The sequence below is a fragment of the Gouania willdenowi genome, chromosome 5 (assembly GCF_900634775.1).
Source record: "Gouania willdenowi chromosome 5, fGouWil2.1, whole genome shotgun sequence".
NCBI classification, from domain to species: Eukaryota; Metazoa; Chordata; class Actinopteri; order Blenniiformes; family Gobiesocidae; genus Gouania; species Gouania willdenowi.
The window spans coordinates 9,302,601-9,326,365 of NC_041048.1; the positions used below are offsets into that span (position 1 = coordinate 9,302,601).

Below are 23,765 nucleotides of genomic sequence, written 5' to 3' on the forward strand. Positions count from 1 at the left end.
AAAACCTTCTAATTAAAATATTACTGTTATATGTTAAATTTCTTCTTGCATGTATGTCTTCATCTTTGATGAGCTCATGTTTGACCCTGATAATCACAAATGTCGTATGTATCAGAACAAAATAAGACACATGTGCAGCCAGGTGCCAGGCAAGGGAGGAGAAATACAGGCGGGAAAACTGGAAAACCTACTTTTTCCAATTCCTCCTTGGGGTTTTGTCCAATCAGCGTGAAACTTGGCAGGTAGAGTCTTCAGTTGGACCTAAATCTAAAGTTCAGTAAAGAATTTTGTTCGGTCAAAATATGCACAAATCATTAATGAGTAAAGTTTTCGAGCTAGTTATAAAAATGTGAACTGTTGCATATCTCGGTCAAAAAAATTGCTTACAACACCAAATCTGAGATCCTTGGTTGGCATGTGACTGTGGGGGTATGAGCCAAATTTAAATAACTTAGGCCTCTAGGGGGCACTGTAATTATGAGAATGTTATATCTCCTTAATGGCACAACCGATTTTTACCAAATTTGGTGGGTATGACCTTGGGTCGCTCCTGGGACTCGAAGTTAATCGCGATTGGTCAAAGTGGGCGTGGCTTATTACTACATAACATATAAATAAACAAACCTTTATTTCAGCTAAAGTAATATGTTGAGGGCTGTGAAATTTACAGGGTAACCATACAAGAGCACACAGATCACCCATACCAAAAAGTGCACCAGTAGGTGGCGCTATAATGGGTGCAAACGCATTTTGGCCTGTAACTTTCACACTTTAAATCACATCTTCCAAACCTTCATATCCACCTGTTCACAGCGAATGGCACGTTGGCCTGTGTCCTGACGCTCGCCACGAGCCCCCCCATCCTTCGTGACGTACTTTCACGGGCTCCGCGAAACCTGGGGGCCGAGTCGCGCGGGAAGGCTTGGCCCCCTTTCATAACTGCTTGCAGTTCTAGTTGCATTTGTAATTGTATATATTTGTATTTTATTATGTTTTTGCTATTGTATATTTATTGTAAAGATTTTGTTGCTCTTAACTTGGGACCCCAAGAAGACTAGCCAACCACTATGGAGGAAGCTAATGGGGATCCCAATGAACAATAAACACCTTTTAAACATACCATTATGGTTCACATTGGATGACATATGTGGGTGACATATTTACCAGGATAATAAGATACCATTTCACTTCTATGGTTTCAAATTTATCACCAACTGAAAACATTGGAAAACCTACCTTAGGCCAGTGGTTCCAAAACCTTTTCTGCAGCACCCTCCTTTCAAAAATGAAAATCTCTCAGTAATAATAATAATGCATAAAAAAAAAAAAAACACTTTTCAAGAAACTCAAAGACAATTTACAAGTTAAAACAACAACAAATACAGTGATGAAAACCAATAAATATTTGGTGATGTCTTTTTTTATTTATTTATTGGTGTGTTGCAACCAACTTTAATAATAGGTGCATATTGCCACCTACTGTACATGTTTTATTTAAAGCAGAAATAAGTAAATTGCGCTTAGCGCTCCCCCTAAAGGTACAGCGGTTACCTTCTTGAATAAGCCTACATTCTGAGTGGACTCATCCTTTAGTAACTCCATAAGTAGACCATTGATACCGTAGAAGCGACGCTGTTTATGATGAGTCATCAGTCTGCCTTTGTCTCCCGTGTCACCCTGCTAAATGCACACACGCACGCACACACTTGTTCCCTGGTAATGACTTCACAGGACCAATGAATTGATGGAGTGACCAAAAAGCACCACTGTCGTCAATCGACTCATCACGGACGATTGAAGTGACTGCAGTCGCTGCAGTCGTGTTCGGTGTGAATACATCTTTAGTGTGTATTGTTCCCAACCTTTTTTGGATCGTGACCCCATTTTAATATCACAAATGTCCAGCGACCCCAGATACATTTTTTTTTTTTTTTTTCTACAATTAGTTTTTGATCATGTTTATTAAAGTGTGTTACAAATACAGAGTTGCTAGGATTAGTGACAATGAAAATTTTTTATACTAAATTTATATTTGAGAAAGTTTAAGTAGGATACAGTTATTTGATATTTATTGTGTGTGATATTTGAAAATTAATAATAATTCAACATTTTAAAAATATAATTTTAATCCTTTATTACCTGTTTTTTTTCTACAATTACTAGACATTATAGGCAACCCCATTTTAATTCCAGGCAACCCCACATGGGATCCTGACCCTAAGGTTGAAAAAACTGCAATAACCTAATAACTCCATATTCATTGCTTGTATTTTATAAATTTATTCTGCGATATTTTAATTATTTATTGAATATTGTGTTTGTGACATATTTTTGCTACAATTCAGGGGCGGCTGGTCATTATTTTTATTTTATTTGGGGGGTGGGGGTATAACTAACACACACACAAAGCAAACGTGTACAAAGGTTAATAAAAGGTAAAGACAGAATAATTAGAATCATGGGGACACTCTGGACACCTACTTAAGACTTGGTGGCAGCAAAATTTAGTCTTCTAATAATTTAATTTCCAATTAAGATTTGACATGCAAAAGTGATGTTCAGCATTTAAATGCGTGCACGTAGTTTATTTCAAACAAAATAATACATTGCCTAAAAAAAAAAGATGTGCGTTTTAAAGCCCACCTCTGAAGAATTGAGTAAGCAGCAGATTTCCCTTATTTCACCTTCTCTTCCTTTACTTTCATTCTTTTTTTGCGTTTTTGGCCTGGTTTTCCTTTATTGAGGAAATACATGCTGCTGCTGTATATCTCCCAATCCTCATTACAGCAAAAGCACATGTGGGTCGTACCATTTGCACTGTTCTAAAGGGGGTGGTAATAAAGCCTGATGCAGAATTAATCATTGTTTTAGCGCAAAACTGTGATTAACAACCAGCTTGTTTTCACACAGGGGCCTTTTCATTCCATATAAATAATCTAAAAAAGCTTAAAAATGCATTTTATTACATGTATATAACCCCCCCCCCCCGGGACCCTTTACCACCAGTCCGATGCCCCAGGGTTCTGCTGATATTTCATTAATATCCAACAATGATCTCAGTGTTAGAACCCTGCCTTGGCCTATGATGTCATTAGAACCCTGCCTATGATCATCATTAATTCTGATGCACGGAGGATAAACAAGATTGCAACAGCAAATAACCAAGAAAGGAGACACGCAGACTATGGATGACATAAAAGATGGGTCAATCACATATCATCAGCAAATCTAACGACGATGAGTCTGAAGGGAAGCTAAATCAACCTGCTGCTAAGCTAACAGATGAGGTTCTTGCAGACAACATTATTGAAAAACAGCAAGCTGACCATTTTGAACAGCAACCTGGTACTGTTTCAGAAACAAGCGCTATTGCTGAAAACGTTAGTAAGGAAGCACAGCGGGCTGCTCGTGAAGAGCTAATTGAAGCTCTGCAAAAGATGATTGAGCATCTACGAGGGGATGTTTCTGAACTGAAGGTGCAGCACGTTGACATTCATGATCGACTCTGGCAGTTGGAGCATGATCATATACAGTTAAATGAAGATTTTTACGCAACCTACAGGGAAATACAGCAAGCCATTGATAATCATAATGCGAATAAAGAAACTAGGAAGCTGGTAGAGACATCCAAAATTCAAACTAAGGCAAAAAGAAAGACACGACTATTTCAAAATCATGAAAGTCATAAAACTAAACAAAAAAAATCGTCAGAGAACCTTGAACTCAAAAAGGGTAAAAAAAAAAAAATTCTAAACAAGATCTTCTGGACCTGAAAAATAAATAAATAAATAAAAATAAAAAATAGTGCTTTTGTGGGTTTTCTCTGGTTACTCCAGGTTACTCCTAATAGGGTCCTCGAGCCGTAACTTGGGGATCCATGAAAAAAATGCAAAAACAATTATTCATTATTCCATTACAGGTGTATGATTACATATGGGGTCCAGACTAGTGCACCAATAAAACACATGTACATTATATAGATACTGGACATGTTGCATTGTTCTATCACTGTGAGTGTGATGTGTAAAAAAAAAAAAAAAAAAAGTACTTCATTTATTTTTTAAATTATTTTGGGTTTTTTTTATTGGTCAACACATTTTTATTATACAGTATACACAAGACTAGTTGATGCAGGTGCTCTTTCAATTCATTTTTATTACAAAGATCTAAAATACACACAGGGCTCGAGTTGAATCATCCTTTCCATCCCTTAAAGCAGGGGTGTCAAACTCATTTCAGTTCAGCGGTCAAATACGAATCAATTTGAGCTTAAGTGGGACACAGAACAAATTCAACATTAACGAGCCATGGGCCCCTGCAACGGGAATGGACAAGGGGACCTTTGTGTATTGTGTAGTGAGGCCTGTGACCTTGCCACACTGTTCCTCCACCTGAGGAAGACGTCCTCGACTTGGACTGTGGAGACGATGAAGATGTCGCCTCTGAACTCCTCATTTCAGAGGACGATGAGGGGGGCGACATCTTCGTCACTTCGGCTCAGGCTGCAAAGCCCACTGCCTCGGTTGCTTCCCAGGAGGGAGCTGAGGGAAGCACACCAGCTTCTCCTCTCCCCGGCTCGGACATGTTGGAGGTGTGCAGACGCACCGCTGCCCAACTGGTCATCCACTAGCCCGCTGTCGTAGCCGAGACGACCAGATCCTGCTAGAATAAAGTGTTTGTTGTCAAATGGTAAAACTGATACATCCATAAATGTAATATTGCCTAAATGTTACATTAAATAAAATGTTAACATGAAGCATTAAAGTTGTTCGTGCAAATTAATGTTCATGAATTATTCCAAACATACCCCAAATGTTTAGTGTTTGTGTATATGCACATTTCTTTACTTTATGTAAGCCAACCAAATACATTGTGCTCTTTTTGTTTTTTCTTCCTCGAGGTGCTTTGTTGAAGTTTTTTGGACCACCACAACACCACTAACATCAGCAACATCAGACCTCTCTACATGAAAGTAGGAACTTATTTAGTTTAACTTTTTAAAATACATTTTAAAGTTTAAAATACATCATGGGAGCTATCTGATTTAATATGACCACACAAAGATTTGTTTTAAACAATTGCTTCTTATACTATTTTCTTTCGAGCAATATCAACCTCAGATCATGAGGAGGGTCTTGAAGAAGAGTAGGACATGATGGTACCTTCATGCAGCAGCAGGATGGAAGCACAGCATTCCATCACCACCTCCTCACCACCACCCCCCCATGACACCACTCAAATAATAGCAAATCAAATAATATCAGACGATCCTGCACTGTGGCCAAAAGCTGTCGATGACAATGCTTGGTATCAAATTGTGAGAAAAGAACCACTCCAAATGACAGACATGGACTTCCCCAAAGTTCAGAAAATCCATCTCGGGAGATTCACCAAAGAAAATTACAAAATGACAATGAGAAATTTGTTGTTTTTTTTGCTTGGTTGCATTTTTATCATACTTAAACATTTGCACATTTCAGTTGTGTTTGTTTTTCTGGCATTTGCTGTATATAGTGTGTGTAAAGTTTGCATTTAGTTCAGATAGCTATGTTATTTATTTTATATGTTAATTATTTAATAAAGTATTTATTTCCTGATTCGTCATCCTGGACTTCATTCATTATCATTCTGGGGCCTGGAGGCCCCATAGTCCTTCTTGCCTAGGACCCCCAGGGGGTCTAATAACGCCCATGATCATAGGTGGGACTATCTGCGGCAGATGAATACATGTCACCAGCTAATCAGGATTGGCGTGATGAGATTGGGCTTCTGAGGAATAACGCTGAGGTGTACAACCCATAGTGAGACATCTCACTCATATTACTCAGAGAACCGCAGTTATGCAAATAACCAATAGTTTCATTCCAATTATTTACAAAATGAGATTCTATAAAATTTCTTTTAACTCTCATTCAACCCATAATTATGCTCTACAGTTGTTTTTTCATAGTATTCTGAGCAAAATGTTGTAATGGACAAAAGGGGGTATTTGGATTCAAAAGTAAGGTAAAGGGGGTACTTGGGCCAAAAACAAAAAAAGTTCGAGAACCACTGCTCTAAAGGGCCGAATTTGGCCCCCCGGGCCGTGAGTTTGACACATGCATTAAAGCAATTCTATCAACTAGTACAGTGCCTGTCGGAAGTATGCATTCATGTGGGGGCTTAAGTAGAGTTGTCAATTATGGTCAAATTAGTGTGTTTGAAGGTTAGATGTACAAAGAGGTGTACATACTCTGTAGTGTTATAGAGGGGTATATTTGCGGGTGCGAATTCCCAGGTTTAATTGTATGGGACATGCGCATGATAAATGAGTTAGTTGTTAGTTGTCGCAACTCTCTCTCTAAACAGCTCTGTGTGAGTTCAGCATTTTCATCCCGGTGTAGTGCACGCACGCACATCAGCAGTGTGTTGTGTTTACATTGTAGCTACAAGCATTAACACATAGCATAACATAAGAAGAAACACTCACCCTTGCGCAGAACAAACAATAATCATAGTGGAGCCGTGTTGGGGACCCATCCGCTCACAAAAAAGTAACATCGTCTGTCTGAAGAAGCAGAATGTTTGTGATATGCTCGGCTAATGGCCGTCAGCACAGCCACCGCCCACAGTCATGAAAACGGAAAAGGAAGTGAAGTGCATGACCCGTGATTTAAAGGAAGTTTGGGATCACGGGAACAATTTTAAATAACCATGAAATATTAACTTAAATGACTTTTAGCAGTACAAAAACGTTTTTAATATTGACTTCTTTTTTTTTTAACCCAAACAAACTACGACAATGACATTATGAACCCGGAACCGGAAGTAGCACTCTCAATACCGCGCTCATTACCGAGGGATCCGTAATCTTAACATTTACGTTTTGCTACACACACACTCAGACCTTTCTTGCATTATAGTATAGATTATTGTGGAAATATTACCATTTTAACATTGGAAATATTACCACCGTTTTATCATTTAGATGGATTTTTTCACGGAGTAGGACTCAAATACGGGGCTCAGAGGCACAGAAGAATTATGGGTAATGCAGTGTTTTATTGTATAAAAAGAGCTTTTAGAGTTTCCTGATGACTCCCTGTGACAATTAATATCTTATCTCTTTAAGGCATTGAGCAACCCCTTTTCAAGATTTGGTCCAGTCCATTGTCCAAAATCCCATCAGATTACCTTTAAACAACTGGACCCAGGTTAACGTGACACAAATCATGAGCACTTTTTGATCTGGTGCAGTATTTTTTATTCCATGAATAATAAATGTACTTACAGTTTGTATAAAAAAATATAGCACAGGCTAAAGGCAAAACACTGGCAAAAGGACACCAATAAGTAATTAGTCCATGGGGATAGGATTATCATTTGTAACATTATCCATCCATAATGCAGAAAAAAACAACACTACTGTAAACTTTGAGAGTGAAGGTGAAACCTAGTCCAGGAACATTTGTGCTTTGGCAACACGCAATTAGACAAATCCACAAATATCTATGTATTCATGTAAGCATTTGCTAATACTGCCTTGTTTTAAATAGTGGATCGAATTGCATATCGCATATGTATTTACTCATTTAAAAAAATAAAAAATACATTTTAACTGTAGAGGTACTGGAAGCTCCGAGTAGTAAAGTAGGGAATTAATCGCTGCATGAGAATCCACTGGTTAGGTTGCACTGTATGACACACAGAGATCACTTACTCAAGGTTATTGTGTATGTGAGAATTTGCAGCCAAACGTTCACAGTGTCACCAAAGGCCTTTTTTAATTAAAAAATAAATGTTTACAAATGAATCGCCCAATGTCACCAAGAAAAAAAAGGCATCCCCCACTTAGTGCTCAGCAGAAACTGTAATTCTCTAGAATCACACTTTGGAAGATCAACAGCTTTCCTCTGATCCATTCAGTGGGACGTTCCATCCTTTAAGCATTCTGCATCTCTTTGCCGATCTTGTAGCTGAGGATCTTGTTCCAGTCGATCTTGGTGCGGGTGACTGGGAGCTGTCGGCGTAAGGCTTTGAAGGTGGTATCTGACATGGTTTGATAGTTCTCGCTGATGGCCATCTAAAACACACAAAAGGACGTCACATAAAGCACCATGATGTCATCCCTCTAAAAATGAGTGAATGAGCATTCATGTTCAAAGGAGCATAGGGCAGGATCTAGAAATCCAACTTGTTAGTGTAACTGCAGCGCGCATCAACTGTTTAGCACCGGAGCACAGCTAATGCTGTGACTAGAGAATGGATACCCGACCGAAACCCGACGGGTCGGGTTTGGACAGATATTTATAACTGGTGGTAGTGTTTGGTCACAGTGTCGTTTATGCGCAGCGTTCTTCCTTACCTGCTTCAGCTGCTGTAGCCCTAAAGAATGCAGCTTTAACTGTGACCTTGGCCACATTTACATGGGAGCTTTAATTCTGAATTAAAGTTAATTTTGAATTAGGTGGCTGGTTTATTCCGTTTTTAATTCAGAATTAGATAATTCCTCTTTCTTGTAGTATCATTTTGTGCATGCGCAACTTGCGGCAATGAAGCGCTGGTGACAACATAATCCAAGATGGCAATAACATGGATCACCCTCATCTTTGCTCAGTGCTTACCACAAAAACAAATGTACATGTCATTTCTTTGAGGAAAAAATGAGGTTTTTACTGTTGGGTAGTCCTTGGACAAGAAAATGCGGCCCAATCCTCACTCCAACTGTGACACCATTATTTATTTACTTGCCATTCATGTGACTGTTTACTGTAAGACCTGTGTACATGCCTCTGCATTCATCTGTGGAACCAAACAGTAGTTTAGTCCACTGTGCTTTATATTTCCGGTAGTGGGCCAACTCTCCAAGCCGTCGAGAACGCGCACCAGCGTCATTTGACTTCACGTCCGCAGGAAATTTGGACCAGGAACAGCAGTACAAAATGTATCACATATTCTGTCCAAGGCAATAGGTAAAATGTGTGTGGACTCATTCTCTTTGGTTTAGAGTGCTTCATCACCCATTAGCATTAAAGGACTTAACAGTATTTTCTTTTCTTTCACAAATCCTGCCCTATGCTCCTTTAACTGATGGAACACATGGATTTATTCAACGGCATATTAGGGCCACATTGAAATGAGAAATCTAAGGACTACGAGATTTAAGTAGTAATATTTTGAGAATAAAGTCGTAATATATCGAGAATAAAATAGTCATTTTATGAAAATATAATTGTCATTTTATCAGAATAAAGTAAATTTCATTTGATTCAAGTCGTAATATTTCAAGATTAAAGTCATATATTTATTACATTAAAGTCGTAAGTTTAAGACAATGAAGTCGTAATTGTATTCGATTAAAGTTGTAATTTTTCGAGAATAAATTCGGAATTTCATTAGATTAAAGTGGTCACATATACAGAATAAAGTCATAATTTTAGTAGATTAAAGTCGTAATATTTAGAGATTAACATCGTGATATTTTAAGAATAAAGCTGTATCTTAAAGTACTCGTAATGGTACAGCACTCGGAATTCCCTGTTGAAGTGAATGCAACTAACACCGATAGCCCCGAAGTTGACCACTTCCAGCCAGTTCCTCCTCCACAGAAGAGGCTATCTGCTCCAAATATGTCTGGTTCTTTCGTCGGAACAAAAGCAAACGTCTGCAAAGTTGCTTTAAAGTCCTTAAACCTATAACAGTTTGGTGGCGAGAGGCCAACAGGCTCAGTATTTCGCCATGTGTGAAACCTAAAGAGAAACATAATATCAATAAATGCTCCACATTCTTCATAACGCACGAGTGATCATAACAAGAACCTGTTTGTAATTTTATGAGAATAAAGTTGAAATACAACTTTATTCTTGAAATATCATAACTTTAATCCAGAAATATTAAGACTTTAATCAATTAAAATTACGATTTTATTAGGATCTGACTTTATTCCCATAAAATTACAACATTTTTTTCTTTTTTTATTGTGGGCCAAATATGCCGTCGTAGATTTAAAAGTGGTTTGATTAAAACAAAATGATCTTGAAAGATTCATCTATTTGGAATTGTCTCTTAAAGCTGCTACCCACAACATTTTTGAATGAGATAAAAAAATCGCTTTGGTGATCACTGATCTGCCTCGCAAGAGCAAGGCATGAAGTCTGTGTCTACATACACAAATATTCATAAGTAGGCCCCAAAACAGCCAGTTTTTAGAACTGCTCCGAAAGTCACTTTTCAGAGGGCTGAAGTTAGGTTTAACAGAGATTTCTGTGTTTCAACTGATGAGTTTCCTTCTCCACATAAACTCACCTCATCAGCATAATAATCCATTTACAGCTTTTTATGGTCACTTTTTACTAGAACCAGACTGATGCACCTCTTCGTCTGTTCTCGTGAACTACTATAGAGCGACCACGCGGAGTCCAGCCTCTGAGTCAGAATACAGACGCGATCGCTTCTAAACAAACTAAACGGGGTGATTTGACAACGTTAAGTTGTTTATTATTTCCTTTTTTTCAAACACTTACCACCACTAAAAGTAGGAGACTGTGGTTCCACGAATGAGGAGATTGAGGACACATATAAAGAGGCTGAAGGCAGCCATGATTTTCCTTGCGGCTCTTCCGTGTAGTTAGAAAAATTAGGAGGCGCTCTACGCGGAAATGTTTCTGCGTCGAGCGCCCACGCGGGGGAGCGTGGCTGCAAAAATTACGTCATTTGTACGCACGGAGCCGTGCGGACCTTGCAGATGAGTCAAGCATAAAACAGCCTTTACTGTTTGGGCCGCAGGGTTCAAAGCATGGGAAAAAAGCAGCGGCTTATAGACCATAAATTACGGTACTATGTTGTTGGGGTTCTTAGATCAAATGGAGATGGATGAAAAATAGCATGATACCGCCCCTCAAAATGGGTAATTTTAATAAGTTCATAAAAAATCTCTCTCTGAAACTATTTCACCTGGAGTGTCTTCATCCTACCTGGTAGTCGCTCTCTGTATTGTCAATCATTTTCACCAACTCCTTTGCTGTCTTGGTCTCATTCTGAGGGGAAAAAAAAACCCAAAATAAAGTTAGAAAGTTTAAAAAAGAAAAATCAAAGTCTGTCCTTTTTTTTCCTCTCTGTTCTCCTTTTAAAAAAAAAAAACTTACAATATGGTCTATTTGTGATCAGCAGGCTGTCAGATTTTACCGAGAGTGTAAACTACCGATTAACTCACTCAGTGCCATTGACGAGACAAAATACCCCCAGCCTGTGAGCCAGATAGCAAAATAATAGGTGACATGTAGGAGTAGCAGCGCAACTTTGGATGAGAGATCATCCGTGCTCAGCAGAGCTCAGAAGGAGAGAGGAAAGGCATTTATGAGACAGAAAATGGCACTATGTACAGAGTTGACGTTACCAGCAACCAGAGCATGTGTGGAACTCATGGATAGTGTGGCGATGGTGAGATAAAACCATAAAAAAAAAAACAGGGAACGCAGTGACACTCTGCATGTCCAAAGGAAGAGGAAGTTGCGTGTGCAAAATGACGGGAGAGAAAGTTGGAGGAACGCCAAAATACAGTAAGAAATCCATTCAACTCTGACCCAGATAGATAAATAATATTAATTTTGCCATCAAAAGCCAGGTCTCAGTGTTTTTTTTTGTTGTTTTAGATAAGGAAACAATGTTCAAATGTTTGAGTTGTCACTAAAGCAAAAAAATAGTTTTAAAGTCACTGACAGGGTTTTTATTTAGAAAAAGGCTTTTTCTTAGCTTTTTGCTCTGAAACTGAAGATTTGTGTCAAACTTGCTCTATTCAACACTGATTACAAAAGAACGAAATGAGCCAAAAACAAATTCTTTTTTTTTTTTATGAAAGTAGAGGCTTCAATCTTTCAGAATCTGGAGTCATAGTAGAAAATATTCTGTGGGTCTTTAAAATCAGTCAAAATGCTCAAAAAACAGCTGGCACTGAGGGGGGTAGAAAATCTGAAAATGGCTGGCACTGAATGAGTTAATGTTAAAAAAAACAAGTTAAAAAAACAAGCTTCTTGAAAAAAAAGGTTTTTTTTTTAACCTAAATTAAACTTTTTTTTAAACATTTGTTTGGTTAATATATGTAATGCCTTAAACAAAACATAAATAATAACATCAATGGCACTTACAGAGATGGTGAGTGAAGCCTGTACATCCTTATGGCTGACCAGCTGCACATTTCCATCCTCATAGTAATGTACCTGACACAAACAGAGGACATTATGAAGTGAAAGCCTTCAATTGGCTCAACATTTACTAACAATGGCTTTACTCACCTGTATTTTCAAGAGTCCGACTAGCTGAGTTGTGGGCTGCGATATGCTGAACTTCCATTCAGACCGGCAGCGTCCATTCCTGGTGGGTGGAAAAAAGGTTAGATGTTCAACTCAGCCAGAAACCATCATGGAGGTCTCTACGGGTCTGATAAGGTCTTTTATAGTAACTGCTGCGTACTCACCAGAAGTTATTCGGCTCAAACATATGACCCTCGATACAAGCGATGATAGTCGGCTGGCCATCAACGGTTTTTCCATAAACCTAGAGGAATTATTAAAAACTAAAAATAAATCACATTTATATTGATGATAAATCAATTTAAAAACCATTTCCAGACTATAGGTCGCACCGGAGTATATGTGGCGTCAGTCAGAAAATATGTCATGAACAGGGAAAAAAGACAAGTCAGAAAAACCAGTGTTTCTCAAATGGGGGTAAGCGATGGCACTACGGGGGGTATTTGAGAGAGAGAGAAAGAGAAAAGACAATTTACAAAGGAAAGCATTATAAATATGGTGTTAGTTCAAAATGATAATCACACTAAATATTACTAACACAAAACAACAACAAAGACACACTAAATGAGAAAAACACGTTACAAAAAAATTACTTTTGCGTACAAAATACACTAGTATGATAGAGAAACATAAAAACGACATAACCAAACGACAACAAAAACACAGAGAATAATTTAAAAAATACCAAATACACACACAAAAGACAACAAAAACACAAAATAAGAGAAGATTATACTGAATAATAAAAAGAACAGACAAACAACAATAAAATACACAAAATGAAACCAAAAACACAAAATGATAGAAATGATTTTGATTAGAAGATGAAGTGAAAATACAAGAGTCAGTCTTGGTCCCACACCATGCAGGAAATGACCGTAAATGATAAAAAAATAAATCTATTTAGGAGGCACTAAATACTGTTTCATTCCACTTATTTACAAAATGAGATTCTTTCAAATGTGTGTTATCACTCATTTATTCCATCATTATGCTCTATAGTTATTTTTCACAGAATTCTTATGTGGATCGAGTTGGGTTCTTTCTTTCTTTCCTACTATGGACCAGATATTTTGTTAAGGTTGTAATTTGTGCTATATAAATAAAGTTGATTTGAGCTGAGCAAAATAATTTGAGTTGGACAAAGGGGGTAAATGAATTCAAAAGTTAGAGAAAGGGGGTACTTGAGTCAAAAACGTTTGAGAACCACTGCACTAGACTATACATCGCATTTATTTCGTGATTTGTTAAAATAAAATCCAAGACCAATAAACATTTAATCTGGAAAAGCTCTGAAAAGTTTCACATTCACTCCAAAGTTTCTTCCTCCTGCTCGATTACCATTTTCAGCAGCATGTTTTACTACCTGCAGTTTGTAATCTGGAGAATAAAATTTACTTTTTGGGGCCATTTTGTTCTTTGTTGTCTTTAAGGCTGTTTTCAAAATGCCATACAAACGTACTACTAATACCAAGTCTGGCATCAAAAAGAGAATGTAGCGCATTCACATTCGTATGGAAAGATTGAAGAATACCCGGATGTATACTATATCGAGACATTTTTTAAATATGCACGGTGGGCACACTAGTCATACTCAACCACCCCGTGACGCATTGCAAGCGAAACTAAAATCGTCCTGGGACTGGCTTCAAGCTAAAAGTCATTCCCTTTTCAAAATAAAAGCACCTCTTCTTGTCTTCCATTAGTTTTTAACTACTCTGAAAATAGGGCCCTTGTTTTGAAGTTAACCCAGAGGTTTTACATCCCCCTAACCATACTCATAGTATATTGTAGATAGGGCTGTCACTTTAATGCTTTAATTGCAATTAATTAATTACAGGAAAAATTAACGCTGTGAATAACATTTTTTTAGCACTCCAAACAGCACGGAGCCTTTCTTATTTTAAGAGTTCCTGGTATACCCATAATACTGATGCACAGTCTGCAATACATGACGGGAGATTGCCGAGCTGCTCAGCTTTGTTTGTGTTAACTCATTCAGTGCCACTGACATAATATTACGTCATTTCAAATCCATTACGCTCAGTGCCATTGACGTAATATTACGTCATTTATGTTTTTTCACGGAGGTTACTAGAATACACCCTGGTGGAGGTCCCTCATCAATATCCAAGTTGGAGTGTGATGTAGTGACCAACCGTGCCCTGAAGGTGGCAGCAGCATACCTTTGGATGATAGATTAGCCCAGGGTTGGCCAATCCTGGTCCTCAAGAGCCACTATCCAGCATGTTTGAGATGTTTCCCTCTTCCAACACACATGATTCAAATGATTAACTCATCATCAAGCTCTGCAGGAGCCTGATAACGATCCTGGTCATTGAGGACCAGGATTGGCCACCCCTGGATTAGCCACTGATGCTACCATTAGCTAAGGAGGAAGAAACAGGGACGAGAGAAATTATGGCGCTACGGAGTGATATTGTGAAGTATCCTGAGTGGATTATTGATAGTGTTGCGATCGTGAGATTAAACCATCAACTAACCGGGCCAAACGGGTCATTTCTGCATGTCGGGAGGAAGAGGAAGTTACGTCTGTGTGATTGATGGGGGAGGACTTGGAGGAATGCCAAAATACAGTAAAAATCCATTCAACTCTGACATAGAAAATTATTATATTTTTTGCCATCAAAAGCCCAGTCTCAGTGCTGTTTTTGTAGTTTTATAGTAGGAAACCAACGTTGAGGTGTCACTAAAGCAAAAAAAAAAAAATGCTTCAAAGTCACTAATAGATTTTTTCAGAAAAGGCTGTTTTTCTCAACTTGTCACAAACTGGCGATTTGTGTGAAACTTGCCTCTATTCCACTGCGGATTACAAAAGAACAAAACAAGCAAGAAACAAAATTTATTTTTCGCTTTCTGATGAAATTAGAGACTTCAATCTTTCACAATCTGGTGTCTGAATTCAGATTGTCATAGTACAGAATATTCTGTGGGTCTTTAAAAATCAGTCAAAATGCTCAAAAACGGCTGGCACTGGGGGGGGTAGAAATTCTGAAAATGGCTGGCACTGAATGGGTTCATCTTGGCTTTTAAAAACACCGGATGGAAAACACAAGCCTAGTTGTGTGTATATTGTGCAAGAAAGAATTTGCCTCATCACCGGAGCTTAGCAGCCTTCACTACCACCTCAATATAGCAGCTAGCACGGACAGCCACCATGGACACTCGGACAGTGCTAACTGCAACATGCTGAGAGCAAACCATGACAGACAAATGAACAAACCCACTGGATAAATGTTATTATCTGAAGGAGAGAGAAAGCAACAGAAAGGTGTTCTCACCGTTTATGATGTGCTAACTTATAGCACTACATACGTTTTATTTCACTCAAATACAGAAGAATGTAAATGGCTATGCCTGCATCTATTCTAGTCTGTTAAAAACAAACAATACATATCTTTATAAAGCCACTTTGTTATATATCGATGTTTTGAACTGCCACAATAATGTAATTTAATTGAAAATACCTCAACTAATGGGCGTTTTTCAGCAAATTTTAGGTGCGATTAAAAAAGAAATTAATTTGGATTAATTACAGAGAATGACTAATTAATCACAACTTTTTTTTTATCACCTGACATTACTAATCGTTGACAGTATATACTCATTGAGTGTGTAGTACATAGTACGTTAGTATGCAATTTCGAACACAGCCTAAGTTAATATTTCAGGTAATTTTTTCTGTGGTAGTGGGGCAGCATATAAATATCACAAGCCTAGAGTGCCCTCAGTATCGATTAATAATTTAAAACATGTTAAATTATATATATTACGATAGGGCTGTGCAATTAGTCGAAATTCGATTACAATTTTGATTATTATACCCAACGATTACAGAAATAATATAATCGAGACAAAAACTTATATTTTTATTTATTTATTACATATGTTTTATTTGCAAAATAAAGCAAACTTCCACGATTTCAGACATCTACAAAGAATAAAGGTTGGCACGCACCGATTATTGATACTAACTTGTCTAATGCACGCGCATGGTAGTTCTTCTGCCCCGCCCCTTTCAAAGCTAAAGCTAGCCTGCGGGCCAACCAGAGGAAAGTTGTTGCTAGTGGTCATGAAACATGGCAGAAAAATGTTTGGTAAACAAGCAAAGCAACTCAAATTCTCTTATATGGGAACACTTTGGGTTTGATGATGAAGACCTATTCTAGAGCAAAGACTCATTACATGTAAAAACTGATTTGTTTGGTGCGAAATAGGAATGGGCGATACGGACTAAAAAAATATCCCAATATTTTCTGGTATTTATCACATCACGATAAATGAAAAACTATAAATAAATAAAACAATTCCCAACTTAAAGTGTAAACAGGTTCCTTAAAAACACAAATACATGTGAATACATCAACACTAGACACAATAGCTGCTGACTCAAAGAGATCATAAGCTGATATTTTATGGAATATATTAGTGCATGTGGATCACTCTATTAGTGTTATTGTATGTAATTTATTTATTTCCTCACTTAAAATCTAATTATTTAAAAAAAAAAAAAGCACATGAAAAGCAAAAATAACTTCATTAGTGTTTTTACTGCAGCTGAATCTTGTTTCATTTATCTTATAATGAGTTACATAAAGTTATGATTGATAAATATAACTGATTTCCTATAATTAAACCAGATCAAGCTGATGATTTAATCATTCAGTATATTTTGATGTAATAATCACAATAGTTACATTAGTCTAATGGGACCAGCTTTGTCTGTGAACATGTGAAATATAATTAAAAAATAGTCAATAGTGACATTTATGCTAACATTTATTTTACACATGTGACATATTTAGCTTTTATTCTTCCATACAAGTGGTAAATCTGACCATAAACAAATCAGTGGCTCTCTGTGGCTTTATGACAATAAGACATGTTCTTTTTACTTGGTTTATTCCTTATATGGAGTGGTTAGCGTTAGCTATTAGCCCAGTCTGTGTGTCGGTGTGTTAGCTTAGCATAGTTAGCTTTAATTGAGTTTCCAGTTCATAATCGTTGCTGGGGGTTCATCTCTGTCCCCGTGTTTGTGGAACTTTGAGTGGATCTGACGGAGGAACGTGAATTGGTTCACTTTGTTGGATGGTTGTCTGATTTTAACCAAGTAGCGGTCCATGATGTATCGTAGCTGAGGCGAGCACCGCCGACTGTGTGTGGTGCGAGGGATGGGGGCGGGAGTGGCGGTGGTGCACACCATGGAGGCTTTGCTGCAGAGCTGCCGTGAACAGCGCTCCGCTCCAGAGAATAATAAGTTGTTGACAACAAACTTGTGGACAATTTTGGCCCGTGGAACAAGGGTTTTAGGGGCATTCTTGGCTAAATTGAGGGACAAAGTGGCCCTTGCTAATTTCCGACAAGGGCATTTATCGTTTCTATTGTGGGATGACATATTCTTACTGGTGAGAATGTTTTTGACGATATATCGCGAACGACAATATATCGCACATTGTTAGTGCGAAAGTGAACATGATTCGCACACTTGATTTCAGTGTTTGAAGGATTTTATTCATGTTTAAAGAATATGTTTTACATTGTTTTCTACAAAAATAAATAACTTTTTGGTTGACAAATAATTGTTTGATTATTGGTGATTTCAATTATGACTAAACTAATAATGATAGTAATTTTCTATAATCGAGCAGCTGTATATAAATTGCAGGAACAGCCAAACTATGAAAAAAACTGTGACTTGTAGTCCGGAAAATACAGTAAAAATCATCTAGTATAAATTGTATACCAATGTAAAAAGTGTAGTAGAGCCTGAATAAAGCAATATACTAGTATACACAATATACACAAGTATATTGCTTCCAGTCAAACAAAGAGGACAATTAAATTTAAAGTGTGACAGCGAGACTGCAGATAGGGGGAAGTGATCTTACCGTGCACACTCCATTAGGATAATGCTCCTTGACGTAGGTCCTCAGAGCCAAATCACAAGCGTCTCTCCATGAACTGTGTGCTCCCTCTTCCTCGTGGGGCTGGGGGTCACTAGCCTCCTTCCTCAGGTGATCAAACTTAAATGAGATCTTGTTGTGGGGGTCAAAGAAGCGGCCGTTACCCAAGTCTCCGTGTTCAGTTATCAGGACCTGCAGGAAAACGGAAAGCAACACAAATTTTTCAGTTACAATTACATTTTCAATTACCCATGTTCAATTACAAATACAGTGACCAGCATTTTTTCCAAAAGTATTTACATTACAATTATTTATTTATGCTCAAAGTAAATTCCAATTACATTCTCAATTACTAAAGTTAAACTACATTTAATCACAATTACTGAGCCTGAAAGAACCTAATAAAAGTTAACCTTCCTCTTGCGTTAACTTTCTGTTAGCATCTTTCATGGTAACGGGTCCTAAATCAGCTGTACAATACACTAAAAACAATTATCTATCATCTAATTCCTAGGTTCCCAAAGTGGGGTACGGGTAACACCGGGGGTACATGAATAAAAAATAAAAATTTGAAACTAGAATACTAATCAACCAGCAGTCAGGAGCCTCCATGGATTGCCACAAATTACACATTAGCCGATGTAAGACAACCAATGGTGACAGAAAAATCTCATTAAAAATGCACAAACATGACGATTTACATTCTTTACAGATTATTATACATCATTCCTTAACAGGTAAGGTAAAATTCAGAGACAAATTTCACTGTAGGGCTACATTGTATATGACATCAGTGGTTCCCAACCTTTTTTGGATTGTGACCCCGTTTTAATATCACACATTTTGCCATCTCCAGAGACTTTTTTGTTCCTTTCTAAAATTAGCTTTTGATAATGTTTGTTGTCACCAGGATTAGTGCACAGATATTTTTATAATGCATTTTATTTGAACTTGGTTTATATTTAAAAAAAATTTAAAATAGAAGACAGTTGTTTAAGATTGTTTTGTGTGCGTGTTGTTATAATTAAAAAAAGAATAATAATTCAAAATATTTAAAAATACATTTTTCATCAGTGTTGTTTTAATCATAAATTACTAGACATTGTAGGTTGAAAAACACTGCATTAAATTAATATGTTTTTAAGTGTGCAGTGGTAGGGGGTACATGGTTTCAGGTTAAATATCTAAAGGGGTACGATGCTGTGAAAAGTTTGGGAACCACAGATCTAATTTATTTCCTACCTATTGGTTACCTTGTTAGGCTTCCTAATCAATAAAAATATGGGTTTTAATATTTTTCACAATTATATGTCACAATTGTAATTGACCCCAACCCTGATGGGAATTATATTCTGGTGCTCAGATAAAAAAAAGAATACAATCGTTCTGCTTGACGTTGCTCACCTGATCATCATATCCCTCAATTTTAGCATGAGTGAACTGGTCCATGTTGTACTGAGCAAAAGCCCTGTGTCCAAAAAAAAAGCCCAAAAGCACTGATAAGACAAACATTTGCAACACAAGTTTTGCAAGATTATTGGAAAAGGAAGAGGCTTACTGAGATGCTCCTTGTCGGAGGAGAGTATCATTGTTGAGCAGTACTCGCACATCTGAAAACAATCATTATCACAACTTCACAAGTGTCGACCGAGTCATTTCTGCATAGGAAACATAAACAGGCTGCACAGAGGATGTAAAGTAAGGAAGAAAACAACAACTCACCATTGAAAACATCATTAAACTCTCCGGGAGGAGCATGCATTACAAAATTAGCTGCAATACGGACCTGGGGGGGAAAATAACATAAAATACAAAATTTAGGAAAGTTTTACACAATAAACTATTCACTCCAGTTTATTTTAGACATAAAACAATCAGCCTGATGATTTTAACAGTGATTAGGCAAGTAAACATAAGTTTAATTCAAAGTAGTTTTCATTTTTTTTTTTTTTTTTTTAAATCAGTGATGGGCAACTGTCACAGGAGGGGCCACAAACATGTGACTGTATCTGATCCCGGGGGAAGGGGAGGGGGGGGGAGGTGTTACTATTTTGTGTGTTATTTTTTGGTAATCATCTTGTATTTTTCTGTCATTTTTTGCATTTTTATTGTTGATTTGTGCATTTTTGGGGTCACGTTCTGTACTATTGTTGTTGTTTTCTGTATTTTCCTGTTGTGTGTATTTGGAGCTATTCTGTAATGTGTTGTGTTTTTTGTCGTCATTTTGTTCGTTTAAATGGTTGTTGTGTTGTGTTTTTTAACTTCTTGAATTACATTTTTTGTGGGTCGCCATGTCTGTTTTAAATCATATTTATGGGATTTTTTTTGTAAATCCATGTTAATCTAACAGCTTCTTAATTAGTTTTATCGAGCACATTCATTCATAGTTGCAAAGGCACTATGTAATATACAGTGAAGTTTAGACTTGGCCTCAAATAGAGCATCAGTGGAATGTGCTAAAATCAAAACATTTGGGTACCAATGATACTTTTATTAAATGTAGGACTGTATTTTGTTGATGAAATGACCACTAGAGGTGAGCAGAGAGTTGAGCGTTGTCTGTCTTAGCAGCTGGATTGTTTGCTCTGTTTGGGCCACTCCTTAGAAGGCAGGCAGTGCATTTCACCCAAAGGTATTTTCTTAGCAGTTAGTGTGTGCATGCGGAAGCATGTGGTGTCAAAGCCTCAGGATCAGGGAGTTGGGGGGCAGGTACTGCTGCAGTGAGGGCTGCCGGTCACAGGGAAGTGGAACATTTATACCAGGCAGATTTCACAGCTTCAATGTGTGTGTGTTGAGTTAAAACCTCCTGTCACATGGTAATCTTCGGACAACATTTAGCTTCGACTGTGGATCTAAAAGAGCATAACAGCAGATTTTGATCTAGTTTTAGTGTTGTGACTAAAATGTAACTTAGTTTTACTAAAAAATGTAGTCATCAGGACTATTTCAGCTATATTATAATTTTAGTCAACTAAATCAAATGATTGAGGTTTTAGTTGACTAAATCTATTACAGATACAGTCAACTAAGATATACTTTTAATCAACCTGATGTGGGATGGCATTAATGTTCTTAAATACACACAGACAGAATAGAAGATGTGATCAATGCACAAGAACACATTCACAAGAGTTAATTGAACTCTGTCCCATGTGACAAAATTGTTATCTTTTTATTATTAGTTATGGAAAAAAATCTCTATTTTGACAATTTTCGCTCACATTTATTTATTTTTTTAAGGAAGTGTCTCCTAATACGTAATACACATCCATATACCGGCATTCTAGCCATACGAAAGATGATGTTACCGGAAGTCACGTGATCATTCCGTATGGTTAGGGTTAGTTAGTTCGTAACGTAGTTGATGTATTAATACAAACAAAAGTACAAGTGCTTAGCGTCTCATTGGCCAGTTTAGGTAATGTGGTGCACCTATCACGTGACCTAAACTGACCAATGAGGGGCGTTGCGTACGGATAGAATGCCGGTATATGGATACGTGTTACGTATTGCTAGCCACTGCCTTTTTTAATTAGTCAGTCTAGTTATTGGTTTTTTGTTGTTTTTTTTCAATGTAGGCAATGACAACAATGAGGAAAAATTGATACTGCGTTGTTTTTAGTTTTAGTTTTGTGATTGTTTCCTCTTGTTAATTTGATTTATGTGTTTTATTAGGTAAAATATAAATAAACTGTTCGGTTTTTACGCCATTCCAACCATTTGTGTTACTCTCATTTACTCCAAGACAAAAAAGGGAACAAACAAAGGACATTTTATCCAAAGGCAAGGGAAGTGAATGCAGAAACCACACACACCTTTTATACAGTTAAAGTAGACAACAGCTGCCAAAATAGTTGAAGTTAAAAATATGCTGTTTATTATTATTATTATTATTATTATTATTATTAAGTCTGGTTTTTGTGCACCGACTATAGAGGTAAAGCACAGTAGGGCTGGGTGGTGCAGCCTGCCACAACATCAGGGTTAGGAATGCAGGGCCTGACTTTAGAACATGTTGCAGCATGATGCAAATCCAGTGCAAACAGGACCCAGTTCAGCTATGGATTGGGGCTCAAAAGTTACAACAGACCAGTGGCCTTTCATACACCCTTACCGTGCATGATCTGTATTATCTGCGCTAGTTTCGGGGATATAACAACACACAGCAGGAGCTGGGTGTGGGTGACAAGGCTGTCGATGCTCTGCCATTAGCTTCACTGTGTAAATGCCGGAAGTGGCTCGAATTCCTTTGATTTTAGCATTAGCTTAGTGCCAGACAGCAGTCATCGATCATTGCTGTAATAAAAATGTTGTTTTGGATTAACCAGCAGAGGTAAAAGCATGGTAACTCGGTTTGTATTTAGTGTTTTTTTGCTCAGGGTGAACGGGCTGCCAGCAACTGTCAAATACAACACAGATGCGCTTTAAGCAGCGACCCTCGACAGACACCCAAAACAAGCCTGTTTTTAAGTTAAAGGACGCCACGAAATGGAAAAATAACACTGTAAGACTAATAGAAAACATTTACACAAAATACAGTGGGTTTAGATAAAACAATATTAAGATAATACCTTCTCTTCATCGCTGAACTCCTCGTACTCTGCCATCTTTGCTCAGTGAAGTGTTAACAAAGCGACGGTGGATGTTGCCAGGTATGTGAAAACTCCTCCCAGGATGAAGACGACAGAAATCCGGAAAACAGTGCGTTCCGCGTGCGTGCGTGCGTGCGTGCGTGCGTGCGTGTGTGTGTGCGTGCGTGTGTGTGTGTGTGCGTGTGTGTGTGTGTGCGTGTGTGTGTGTGTGTGTGTGTGTGAGAGAGAGACATAAATATAAACCCTCGGGCCTATATTACGTTTTCTTTTATTTACAGCTTATAAAAAACCAATCTGGCAACTGCTTTGCTTTTATTTCCTTCAGATCCCGATACGATACGATACGCTACATTATATTGGTCTCGTGAAATCGTTAGAATGCGATATTGTGAAAAGAAAAAGATATATTATTAATCATTATATTAAGAATTGTTTTACTGTGAAGTCTGCATATAAGAAATTTAAAAAAAAATTAAAAAAAATTAATAAATACAATTAGTAGTGTATTTTAGAGTTCTTTGCTCAAATAAACAATATTTGTCCGACTGATTAATCCGTGTGGTTTCGTTTTATTAATAGTTATTCCTGTAAAACAAATAAATGTTTTAGATACATGTTATCCACATTTAAATACATTTGACACTGGATTTATTTTTCGTATAGTGTAAAAATTAAATATTATAAACATTAATGTCTAAATTGTTTCACTCCCGGACAAACAAATTACTTCAAATGTGCATTTTTGACCCTGGTTTAACCCAATTTCTCGTGCCATGACATATGTGACCCTGACACTGAAAAGCATTTTCTATTACAGTTTTAAAGAAATGTAAAAGATAAATGGTGGATTCCTCAGAATTCTGATGGTGAAATGTGGGGAAAAGTCAGGAAAATGGAGAAACCTCTGAAGATAAACAATGAATGTGTTTCCATCTATCCTCCACAATCTCAGGATGTGTAAG

The 23,765-nt window shown here is 37.4% G+C and overlaps 1 protein-coding gene and 1 long non-coding RNA gene across 2 annotated transcripts; both read right to left on the reverse strand.

The window, feature by feature from the left end:
- Positions 1-4,137: 4,137 nt before the first annotated feature.
- LOC114462781 (uncharacterized) lies at positions 4,138-6,530 on the reverse strand. The gene is made up of 2 exons (XR_003674030.1): positions 6,470-6,530; positions 4,138-4,659 (listed from the first exon to the last, which is right to left on the reverse strand). It is a non-coding gene; the product is annotated as an uncharacterized LOC114462781 (long non-coding RNA).
- A 696-nt stretch (positions 6,531-7,226) lies between these two features.
- On the reverse strand, positions 7,227-22,881 carry LOC114462774 (F-actin-capping protein subunit alpha-1-like). Its single transcript, XM_028445749.1, has 10 exons — positions 22,783-22,881; positions 19,934-19,997; positions 19,770-19,821; positions 19,616-19,679; positions 18,197-18,403; positions 12,452-12,531; positions 12,270-12,348; positions 12,123-12,194; positions 10,953-11,015; positions 7,227-8,062 (listed from the first exon to the last, which is right to left on the reverse strand). The coding sequence occupies exons 1-10, from the start codon at positions 22,816-22,818 to the stop codon at positions 7,922-7,924; spliced, it is 858 nt and encodes a 285-aa protein (XP_028301550.1). The 5' UTR covers positions 22,819-22,881; the 3' UTR covers positions 7,227-7,921.
- Positions 22,882-23,765: the final 884 nt, after the last annotated feature.